Source organism: Pterocles gutturalis, unplaced genomic scaffold (assembly GCF_000699245.1).
Source record: "Pterocles gutturalis isolate BGI_N339 unplaced genomic scaffold, ASM69924v1 scaffold20975, whole genome shotgun sequence".
Lineage (NCBI taxonomy): Eukaryota > Metazoa > Chordata > Aves > Pterocliformes > Pteroclidae > Pterocles > Pterocles gutturalis.
Window position 1 is genome coordinate 1 of NW_010138762.1, and position 12,336 is coordinate 12,336.

The 12,336-nt window shown below is 37.3% G+C and overlaps 1 protein-coding gene across 1 annotated transcript; it reads left to right on the forward strand.

Moving 5' to 3' along the window:
* Positions 1 to 242: 242 nt before the first annotated feature.
* Positions 243 to 10,506, forward strand: LOC104468862 (mucin-6; the record flags this gene model as incomplete). The annotated part of the gene is made up of 13 exons (XM_010083134.1): positions 243 to 337; positions 1,007 to 1,139; positions 1,996 to 2,245; positions 3,376 to 3,428; positions 3,533 to 3,642; positions 4,424 to 4,575; positions 5,020 to 5,161; positions 5,632 to 5,742; positions 7,122 to 7,307; positions 7,730 to 7,969; positions 8,886 to 9,042; positions 9,796 to 9,939; positions 10,444 to 10,506. Coding segments are annotated over 13 exons (1,836 nt in total), but the record flags the coding sequence as incomplete, so codon positions are not given.
* Between the last annotated feature and the right edge of the window lie 1,830 nt (positions 10,507 to 12,336).

Consider the following 12,336-nt stretch of genomic DNA (forward strand, 5'->3'; position numbering starts at 1 on the left):
AAAAAAATATATATATATATAAAATACAACAAAAAAACCCCCAAAAACCCCCTACTGAGCTGTTTGAACAAAAGTATAGTCTGCAAGCTATCAAGCTAAGAAGTTGCCCTTTAGTTCAATCCATCATTGCCAAAAGCTCAGCTAGAGTAGTGTGTTCAGGGTTTTTTTGTCATTTATTTTTCATTTTTTTAATTTCCTTTCCCTATCTTTCTCTGTTAATGTCTATGATTTACTTTCATTAGAAATATCTGCTGAAACTCATTGCTCCATTCTTACCAAGAAGGATACAGTGTTCGAGAAATGCCATGCTGTGGTGAACCCTACTCCTTTCTACAAGGTAGGAAATTACGATAGATGTGTACAGAGGGAGTCCAAATATGGCCCAGAATGTACTCATATGGAGTATCCCACTCATTTGGATCAGCAATGCATGGAAGCTAAGGAACAAGTGTGGTTTTGAAAATTGTGTCTCCACCACACTAAAAGTCTGTTTGTTCAGAGGCACCAGTCCCATCCCTATGAATCAGAAAGTATTTTTGTTCCTGCTGCAGTTCTCCATGTTGACAACTGTAACTATGCAAAGTACTGATTTTCCCATGTGCATAACTGAGCTCATTATATTTGCCAATCTCCACAAAACATTTTGAAAATTAAAAATGAAAAGCAGCAAATAAACAAAGGCATTTTTTAGGTACTAAGTATACTTTATTCATGTAATTCAGGCAATTAATCTGATCTTTTCCATCAGTTTTATTTATGCAATAATATGTATTTTGCATGACCTACCTCTGCAATTCAGCACAGAATCATAGACTTGTAGAATCATTTAGGTTGGAAAAGACCTTTCAGATTATCCAGTCCAACCGTAAACCTAACGCTACCAAGTCCACCACTAAACCACATCCTTAAGCACCACATCTGCACATCTTTTAAATACCTCCAGGGTTTAGCACTTGTAAATGTCTTCTCCCCAGTAACAGAGTACTCTCCATATATTGGGTTTCAGAGATGTGTCTACCAAGCCTGCAATTACGAAGAGACCTTTCCTTATATTTGTTCTGCGCTGGGATCGTATGCGCGAACATGCAGTTCAATGGGTTTAATCCTCGAGAACTGGAGAAACAGTATGGATAATTGTAGTAAGTAACTGAACCAACTCTTAATAGTCTGCCATCAGATAAATACATGCATACAAGTCTATCTGTTTTCATTTAGAATATTCCCATGTTTGATTCACCTATGACAAAACTGAATAAGAACAAAAATATATATTAAAACTACTTGTCAGTCATTAGAAAATAGCTACTTATTGCTCAAGCAGGCCAACCAGCAGGTATCAAAGCCATATTCCCAGGAGCTGCTGACTTCACAGATGTGTCATAATACAACAGAAAAACGTAAATGGTAAACCAGTATTCTAAGCAGTGTCCAAACAATCTTAAGAGTAATGAGGAAAGTACTGAACAGAAAGAAGAGGAAAGCAGAAATGGGATAACAGATATCCAATTTTTGAGCACCTTTCTAGTCTGTTTCAGAAAAGTATTGTTAAGACTACATGAAAAAGATTACTCATATGCTTTAAAGGGAGCATGTGGATGCTGCCAGCACTTGATCATTAAGTGATGGAACAGACAGATAAATAAAGCTATACTGCAACTCCGGTTGCAGATGTGATTTTGCTATTATGCAACCTAGACATAGGCACAGGTTTCACAGTTACTCAAAAATATATTGGTATTTCTGCAGAGCTTCTCTTTCCATTATTTTATTCCAAGATAAAGAAGCAATAAGATATTTTTAACTGTCACAAAACTTCCAAACAGCTAATGGTTAGTGTTAAGCCCTGCTCTGCAATATTTTTTGCTGGAGCTCCACCTCCACAGGAAGAGAAGCATTAAGCATTGACGCTGTTGACACAATCTGTGTAGCACATTATGAGCACAGTTTTCACAAGGAAGAGGATAAGTAAATGAAGCTTAATGTCTTGTTTTATAGCCATTACTTGTACGGGCAATCAAACATTCAGCTACAACACTCAGGCATGTGACAGGACATGTTTGTCACTCTCCAACCGAGACCTGGAATGTCATCCAACTGACATCCCTATTGAAGGCTGCAATTGTCCTCAAGGATTGTACTTGAACCACAAGAACGAGTGTGTTCGTAAATCTCATTGTCCCTGCTATTTAGAAGATAGAAAGTACATCTTGCCTGACCAGTCCATAATGACTGGTGGGATTACCTGGTAAGTGTGTCAAGTTTAAAGATTAACAAACTGAACATAAAGAATGGGGGGTTTTCGTGTGTCTCTGTTGAGGGTTAACAGCAGTAAACAGCTAAGCAGCACACAGTCGCTTGCTCACTCTACTTCAGCTGGATGTGGAAGAGAATCGTAAGGGCAAAAGCAATAAAATTTGTGGGTTGAGATAAAGACAGTTTAATAACATTATTATTAATAAGCAAATAATAGCTTATTTTAATAAGCAAAGTGGCATGTGCAATCAAAGCTAAGTAAGGAATTAATTCACTACTTCCCATCAGCAGACAGATATTTAGACATTTCCAGGAAAGCATGATTTTGTCATGCATAATGGTTACTTGGGAATACAAGTGTCATAATCCCTCTTTCATCCTTCTTTACCTGAGCTTTTATTGATGACCATGATGTTGTACAGTATGGAATATCTCTTTGGTCAGTTGGGGTCAGCTGTCCTGGCTGTGTCCCCCCCCAAAGCTTCTTGTGAACCCCCAGCTTACTTGCTGGTAGGGCAGTGTGAGAAGCAGAGATGGCCTTGACACTGTTCAGCAATAGGTAAAACAATGTCGTGTTATCAACACTGTTTTGGTCACAAATCCAAAACATAGCGCCATTGAGCTTCTGTGAAGAAAATTGACTTCATTCCAGGCAAAACCAGTACAGTCTCCTTTACTTTTCATAGCAAAGGTTTATTTTTTAAGACATCTTTTTTTTGCTCTTTCCTAAAATACAAAGGTTCTTAAACAAACCAAAAGCATTTGACTTACCGTAAGCTTGGAAATGTCAAGTGAAAAAAATCAGAAAATAATAGGTAAGATCTGTTTATTCCTAGAAAGATATTTTGTCACCAGCACCTGAACAGCTATATACAAACCTGAAGAATGACTTGACAGGCCATCGTAATGGTGAATGGCCTCCTGTTCACTTTCAATACTGATGTTACTGTATACTACAAAAAAATAAAGAGATGCAAGTTGACTCACATTCCATTGAAGAGGATGGGGAGGAGCTGGTAACATAAATGAATCATTTCCAATGGTGAGAAACATGGAGCCGTTTTGCAAAAAATTAATTTCTAAGGAGAGAATTGAAATTCCTTTTTTCTCCCCCTGCTCTAGCTACTGTGTTAATGGGAGGCTGAGTTGCACAGGCAAACCTCAAAATCTTGCAGGTATGATTCTGATATGGTTTATTTAGAAACATATTATTTTCCCGTGTTGTAAAATCACTACTTCATACTCTCTCCAATGTTTGGGTTTTTTTCCTTTTTCCTAGAAAGCTGCAAAGCTCCTAAGAAATATGTATCATGTTCTAACAGTTTAGAAAACAAGTATGGAGCTGCATGTGCCCCTACCTGTCAGATGCTGGCTACTGGAATTGAATGCGTGAGTTTTACGGCTCTGGGATATTTATCCTCTTGAGAGAGGAAGGATGTTCTAGTTGTTACTTAGGACTTGACTACGTTCCTTTCAGTGAAGTGAAAGGAGATATTTCTTCTAACAGGATACAGTTAAACATCAAACTTTGTCCCATAGACTGTGGACACTTAAAATTTTGCATACATTCAAGAAGTGATTAAAGGAATTAAATTGCATGAATTAATTAATTCTCTTAAGTGAATAAAATAAAAATCCATTAAGGATTCTTAACTACATGGCTATCGCCTCTGGCTCAGGTACTCCATAAGCTGCATGTCACTGGAAAGTGATAGAAAACGTGGTTTATGCTTCCTCTTCTATTCTTTCCCAACTGTCTGCTACTGATGGTCACAGGATGCAGGAGACCTAGGCTAGGTGGGCTTCTGGTCTGTCCTGGTAGGGTTTTCTTATGCCTTTATTTAAGGACACAGGCTAATTGGAAGAATTGTAATAAGCTTCCTTGATATAAAGACATTTCTGTTGTACTCTGAAAGATTGATAGCAATGAAAGATAAATTTTTCAGAGTCTTCATTATGTTTAATATCTCACACAACAGGTATGTCTTACAACTTTGGTGAAACTAGTTCAATTGACTAATTGACTAGTACATTAGTACGAGGAAAATCACAAAACCAAAATCAAATCAAAACTAGAACTTAGCAGAGGTTTGTTCTTGACACCATTCACATACAAGATAAAATGCATCTCATGTTTCTCTTCATTTTGCAATCTGTTGCTCTGCACCAGATCCCCACTAAATGTGAATCAGGCTGTGTCTGTGCTGATGGGCTGTATGAAAATCTCGATGGCGGGTGTGTTCCAGCTGAGGAGTGTCCATGTGAATATGGTGGTCTTGCCTATCGAAAAGGGGAACAGATCCAAACTGAATGTGAGATCTGGTAAGAATCCCCCAAAAGATTGTTTCCATCTCTTTAGCAGCATTCTCAAAGTACTTTATTCCCTTTACCAGTTACTAATCTAGAATTAAAAAACCACCACCACCCAAACCACCCAGAACAGCAACTTCTGTTCTCATTAAGAGAGAAAAGAAAAAAAAAAAAAAGTTGTGTATTCTTTCTTTCATGAAAAAAGAAAGCAAAAACTACTTATGATTTCTTCTTTATCATGAATTAATTTTCTAGGCAGTACATAACTTTTAGTTATGGTTCCTATATTCATTTTAACTTGGTCACAGTGTATACTAGTCAATTAAATAATTAAGTCAATTTAATCATTAAGTCAATTAAAGTCAGCTTATCTATAAAAGTGCATGTATATGAAAACAGACAGGTTAAGGTGGCTTCTCTTTGAAATCCAAATATGGTTTCTCTTCTCATTCTCAGCACTTGCACAAAAGGAAAATGGAAATGTGTTCAGAAATCAAAGTGTTCCTCAACATGTAATCTGTATGGTGAAGGCCACATCACCACTTTTGATGGACAGCGTTTTGTGTTTGATGGCAACTGTGAATACATATTAGCTACGGTAATCTGCCTCTTACTGCTTATTTTGGCAGTCTTAACATCAACAAATATCTTGATTTAAACAGCTAATTAAAATATCCTAGGATGCAGCTATAACCAATAGAGCACTGTGAATCTTCATAAACACTCAAGGTGTTTTTATATTTTCTGCTTATTTCAACACTTAAGATTAAAAGACTTCTCAAACCACAATTCTTTCATGCAATTACAACCAATTTTAGATTTAATAACATGTTTAAATAGTCATTGATATGTATGCATTCTGTACCAGCCAACTTCATCTTTTAGGAAAGTGATGTCAATTTGACTACCAAATCAGAGGTCATCACCTCCCAAAACACGCAGAATCAGAGTTGTGACGTGTTTAAGCTTTCTTTACTTTTTTATGCTTTTATGTTTTTAGTTGGAAGACTCCAGACACAGAATCTATTGTAGTTTTGTGCTTTTTGTGGTTTGTTTTGGTTTTTATAGGATGGCTGCAGTGTTAAAAGACCTGTTTCCTCTTTCAAAATTGTTACTGAGAATGTCATCTGTGGGAAATCAGGGGTTACGTGCTCCAGATCCATCAGCATTTACCTTGGGGTAAGATATTCATTCTGCTGTTATCCAGCGGAGTAACTATTTTAAGCCCATGTTTGTTTCACTTTTGGAAGCTGTAGCTGTGTCTTTGAATTGCTTGTAAGTGAAATTTATGTGCTAAACCTAGAGCTCCAGTTTTATTTGGAGTTGCCATCAGTTTTTTTTCAATACTCATGCCAATGTTTCAGTCCCCAAACTTCTTGCCTATGTAGAAGCCATAAAATTTTGAACTTTACTGATTCAGCAGTGAATTGCTTGGTCAAGTGATACTGGTTTCCCCTCCCACCCCACCTCCACCCCCTGCCAAACTCTAGGAAAAAATAGTATAACATTGAGGAATTCTCATCATGGATGATGAACAAAATCTCTCTGAATTTCTCCAAGTCCAGGTAGTATATGCAATTCAGAATATATCCAGATCTTACCTGAGATATATCTGTGAAACTGCAGTAATGAGGAGTTATCCTAATTTCCACTGATGTGTGACAGCTTACAGAATTTGATAAGTTTTACTGTTCTCAGTTCTATGGGACAGTAATGCCGAGTAGTATCAGATTGTCTTAGAGCCTGTCATTACCTGATAGAGAGAAAAATATGGACAGTTAAGATTTTATCCCAAGGAACAGTCGCTACAAGCAGTAGACACTTAGCACATTTCTAACTAAATACTGGCAGTTCCAGCTGGTCAGTGCCGTGGTGGAAATGTTTGTTTGCTTAGGATCCAGTTTCATAAATGCATGCTGCAGCCAAAGCTTTCTGTTCATTATCTAGACAATGAAACACGGCAGTATGACAGGAGTAAAGCTGTAAGGGTACACATGAGAGCGGGAGATAGTAAAAGAGCTCAAGACAGAGAGCTGTTTTCTCTAACTTTTTGATTATTCTTAGGAACACATGAAAACATACTGCCTCTACTCTGCTGGCTGCATGTAAATTACGATATTATTTCCACCAAATGCAGTCAGAAGTCCAGACATCCATAGCTCTTCCCCGTGTCCACTGACATAGTCACTCCATCAGAGGGGCCACTAGGTTGGTCTTGCTTTTGGTGAAGCCATGCTGGCTGTCTCGAATCACCTCCCTGTCCTCCATGTGCCTTAACATGGCTTCTTCATCTGTTCCATGATCTTCCCAGGCCCAGGGGTGAGGCTGACAGTTTGATAGTTCCCAGGGTCCTCCTTTCTGCCCTTTTTAAAAATGGGTGCAATATTTCCCCTTTTCCAGTCTGAAAGGGCTTCACCTGACCGTTGTGACTTTTCAAAAATAGGTGGGAATGTTAAGACAGTCTGTAGTAGTACAGCATCTGATCTTCAGTAGTGTCACAGAGTAAGGAAAATACTGAAACTTGGTAAGTTATAACATCCAGATAAATTTTCTTCCAGAATTTGACAATCATACTGCGAGATGAAACCTTCACTGTTTCTGGGGAAAATCCTGGAGTACGATATAACGTGAAAAAGAATGCCCTTCACCTGATGTTTGATATCATTATCCCAGGAAAATACAACATGACCCTCATCTGGAATAAGCACATGAACTTCTTCATCAAGATCTCCAGAGAAACACAGGTATTGCAGAATAACTTCCTCAGTGAACTGTCCTTCAATTCACATTGAACTGCCCATTTGATGACGGTTGCCTTGACTCTCTATAATGGCAAATGTTTTTCAGCGATGCTTCTAGCAATGCATTTTTATAATTATCTCCAGAACAGCGAAGATTTCACTAGAGGTTGATTTTTAAGTGATTACCCTACTGCATTCAGGAAATTTTTGAGCTAAGTGCTTGTATTTTACACAACTGCATGGTTGAATTTGATCAATGATGACAGCTTAGAGTAGAAACGCATTCATCCACAAGAAACTAAGTATATATGAGAGGGTATTTGTAGATGACATTCACTGGTAAAGAACGGGAAACTCAGTTATCAAAAGGTAGAGTAAGTAATTGTAACTGGCTGAACTGACATTGCTGCTTTCATTTAATATAGGAAACTATATGCGGTTTGTGTGGGAACTATAATGGCAATATGAAGGATGATTTTGAAACTCGAAGCAAGTATGTGGCATCAAATGAATTGGAATTTGTCAATTCTTGGAAAGAGAATCCTCTCTGCGGGGATGTTTACTTTGTAGTGGACCCCTGTAGCAAGAACCCTTACCGTAAAGCATGGGCAGAAAAGACGTGTTCCGTCATCAACAGCCAAGTCTTTTCTGCCTGTCACAATAAGGTAAGAATTGATTTGGCCTTCTTTTTATTTATAGGCATAATCTGTATTCTTGAAAAATTCTCACACTCCAACACTTTGTCTTCTCCAAAATATTTTAACAAAGTATATATTAGATGTTTTATGGCTCTCATTTATGTTAATCTTCATCCTTTCGTATTTGCACTTTACCAGCCCTTTTGGAAGCCCAAAAGCTAAGTATGGCATTAACTGATCAGTTAAAAATATCAGAGTGAAAAAAGAATGAAGTATCAGAAATTGGTCAGATTAATCAGTCTGTTGATGATGTATGATACTGATCAATGCACTTAGTCTTTGAAATAACTTAGCCTTTGTTAGAAAACTAAACTTAAAGGCCTGAACACGCTTGTTCTCATCAGTAAATCACCAGCATTACTTAGAAGATGCAGATCAGTCCGAGAGCAAGATACCATCAACCTTCTGATTTAAGTTGCCTGCTTTGTGGAAATGAAAATATTGCAAGGTTCATCAGAACCAGGCCTTCTGCAGGAAAACCTCTGTTTTAAGGAAGTGAAAACAAGTGAGAAATGTGGCTAATGCTGCAGTGTTCATGCATATCCATGGAGGGTGTACAGCTGAGGAACTTAGACCCTTGTGCCTGAATGGATGTGGGTGCTTGGGGTTTTTTTAGCTGACTATAGATAATATGTTCAGGACTAGTATGAATTTAGAAATACATATCTGGCAAAACATCATCAGTTTCTGTTGTTGATGTGGAGACACCTACATTCTTGCTAAAAAGATTTATATGAAGCGGGATTGTAATTGCTTTGATAAGTGTTCAGAGGTATACTAGTTCCTCTCACTTAATGGAACACGTATTGTTTAGCTCAGGGAAAACGCCTTCTTAACAAATAGGCACAAAAGAATCCTAGAAAATTTTTGTTTTCCAATGCAGGTGAATCGTATGCCCTATTATGAGGCCTGTGTTAGAGACTCTTGTGGGTGTGACATTGGAGGTGACTGTGAGTGCATGTGCGATGCCATTGCAGTATATGCCATGGCATGCCTAGATAAAGGTATCTGCATCGACTGGAGGACCCCTGAGTTCTGTCGTAAGTTTCTTTAAGCTCTCTTTAAACAGGTTTAAGAGATTATTATTGTTACTGTATATTAATATGGCAATATAGGTAACTGCCTAATAAGCACCTTGTAAGTTGCATTTTCTCTATGGGAAAATTGTTGATTTCAGTCACCTGGATTTTGAAATCTGTAGTTTTCATCTGTGCTAAGTTAAACAAAATACTACAGCTCTTTTTATGATGGAGCAATGAGAAAATAATATGGTCACAGAAGGCAGCCTGTTTCTTCTGCTGACACTCTATAGTGAACTGTCAGTTTGTCAGCAGAGGGAGTATGAAATAGTGAAAAAAAAAAACCACCCCATGTTTAATTTTAACTATGATTAACTCACCTTCTGTGTGGATGTCAAGGAAATAAAGACAGATGTATTGACTGGAATGCTATAAAACAGGAAAAAGATGTCAAGGTGTTCCAGAACACTGAAGGAAAAAAGCGGATGAGTATGTTATAAATCAGTGAGACAGTTGTCATCTTTGATGGTTTCTTTTCAACATTTCACTATATTATGCATTAGAAATTGTGGAAATGCCTGCATAGTGCATTTGCAAGAAAGAACCTGCCTTCACTGGACCATAAATTTCAATTGACAACAGAAGCTATTAACTTCAGTGGCAAAATCTTCTCTTCAAACTGTTTATTGATTTTGTCCTCCCTTTAGTCCTTTGTAAATAACATACTGTTAATTTGAAAAATTGTGATTTCTCTCTTGCTTCTACCTTTTTCAGCTGTCTATTGTGAATATTACAATTCTCATAAAAAAACAGGAAGCAGTGATACTTATTCCTATGGCTCCCACAATGATGACTGCACCTGGCATTACAGACCTTGTAATTGTCCAAATCAAAACTACAAATATGTCAACATTGAAGGTAATAAACATGTAGGATCCTAGTGTAAACCAGGAAACAGTAACACGGTAATTATTTTCAATGCTGTTTTTAAAATCAGTCATACCGCAGTTAAATAATAGTATTCGAATTGATGCTATCTTTGAAGCAGTTTTGCTGATCTTTACGTTACTGCTACTGCTTTAAATACGTAATCAATTCAGTACCTGTACTACATCTAACTTTGAGCTCTTGAGGAGAACTTGCACCAAATCAAAAGAATATACTGTACTTAGGTAAGAAAACATGTGGAGAGAGCAGTTAATATTTTTAGACAAATGGATAAGGTTGGAGAAACCAAAAAGCTTACTACATAGGCAGAGCCTTCTTCTGAGGATGACATTGGAAATACTTACCTGAATAGATGATGTTGCAATCAATACATTTTTTTAAAAACAGAAATGTAAGGTATTAGATTATAAATAGTATCAATTAAATGCTGTTCTCTGAGAAATGTGAAACACACTTCTCTTCCCCTTTCTTCAGGCTGTTACAACTGCTCTCATGATGAATACTTTGACCATGAGAAGGAAAGATGCATGCCATGCGGTAAGCAGTGACCTGTATACTCATTCTCTACAGTAACTGGAAAACAATACTAAAACATTTGTATATTCTCAAACAAGGTATTTTTTATCTCAGTTAATAATGAGTGTTCATCCAAACATAGCTTTCCTTCAAAGTAACCCTATTGCTGTACTGCTAGTATGTAAAACTTCATGTCATAAAGAAAGAAATTAAAATAACTAATTTTAAAAAAGGACTAGGGTAGGGAATGCTACAGTACAGAAGCTGGAGGACCCTGACTGATTTGGGTTGATTTGGACTAGGTATAATGAAGAAACTTTTTGTAATAAGTGGCGAAACACTGGCACAGGTTGCCCAGAGAGGTTGTAAATGCCCCATCCCTGGAAACATTCAAGGTCACGCTGCATGGGGCTTTGATCAACCTGGTCTATTTGAAGATATCCCTGCTCATTGCAGGGGGGGGTTGAACTAAATGACCTCTTAAGGTCCCTTCCAACCCAAACCATTCCATGACATAAAAAATCCCACAAAAATTTAATCACAGTTCTTCATGGCGACTGGCCATATAACACTTCAACAATTTAAGAAGGTCTTCATGGAAATGTATGACTGAGTATACCACACCCCTGTAGCCTGATCCAGGAAAAAGGGATCTATATATACTGATCATAAATTTGTTAGAAATGCCATTGATTTCCCTAAACACAGATGATAGTGAGAAAACGTTACACTGTCGGCTGTATGAATAATAAAATACAATTCCATCTCTGCTGCTATGCACAAGTATTTATGCCAAATTCATTTTAAAGTGATGAAGAAAAATGTATAAAGCTTCTGCAAGAATTCCTATTTGGTATTCACTGCACATAATGGCAAAGGAATAGATGGATAATTTCTCTCAAATATTTCATCCAAAAGGTAATGGTTTTTAATAATTGCTACTATGAATAGTTATTAAGAAAATGTTTTTACTTCAAAAATATTTTTAATTTATATACACATATTACAAATATATTATCAAGAACTATTTCTTATCCTTTAATTTTGATTTTTTTCTCTTAGCAGCAACAACGCAGCCTGAAGTAACGAGAAGCCCTGCCACAAGTACCCTACCAACAGCACCTAGTATTTCTGCTTCTGCAGCTACTACACCAACTGAGTCTACAAATCCAACAATCACCTCAAAAATCACAGTTACAAGAGCTTCATCAGCATCACCTCTTGTCACAATAAAGTCAACGACTGGTAGGTTTTTAGTGTTACATTCTAAAGTAAATCGTAGTAATCCCACTCTATACATAGTTGAGATATCACTCTACTAGGAAAGCACTGCATGCTGTCTCCAGATGCAAGTGTAAGACTCCAAATCATGAAGCAGGCAAAGCAGGCTTCCAGAAAGGAGTTTGTAAACCAGAAATGTTCAGAAGTGTAGATTGAAAGTGCATGGAAAGAGAAATTATATAGACACTAGGTTAAAAATACAATCAAAAATCGCTAGTGTGACTCATTTGAGAAGCACATTAGAAGTTCTGTAAGCAGTGAGCCAGATCAGTTCCAGATGGATTTATTAGCTCAGCTTCAACCTCGTTTCCACAACTGGTTCAGTTATGCAATCATATTCGAGGAGCACCCAACCTATTAACTCAGAATAACATAAGAAGGCTCCAAAGCAGAATCATACAGGTATCAGTACAGCAGCTTTGTCTAGGATTCTAGAGTCCTGCTCTAGGAGGATGACTTCTCCAACATAAATTACTTTCTGATTCTATGGCTTGTGGAAACTCATAATTAACTTCCCACCAACATGCACTTCAACTAATAAGCCATCCTGGACCCGGGCTAGTAGGGAAA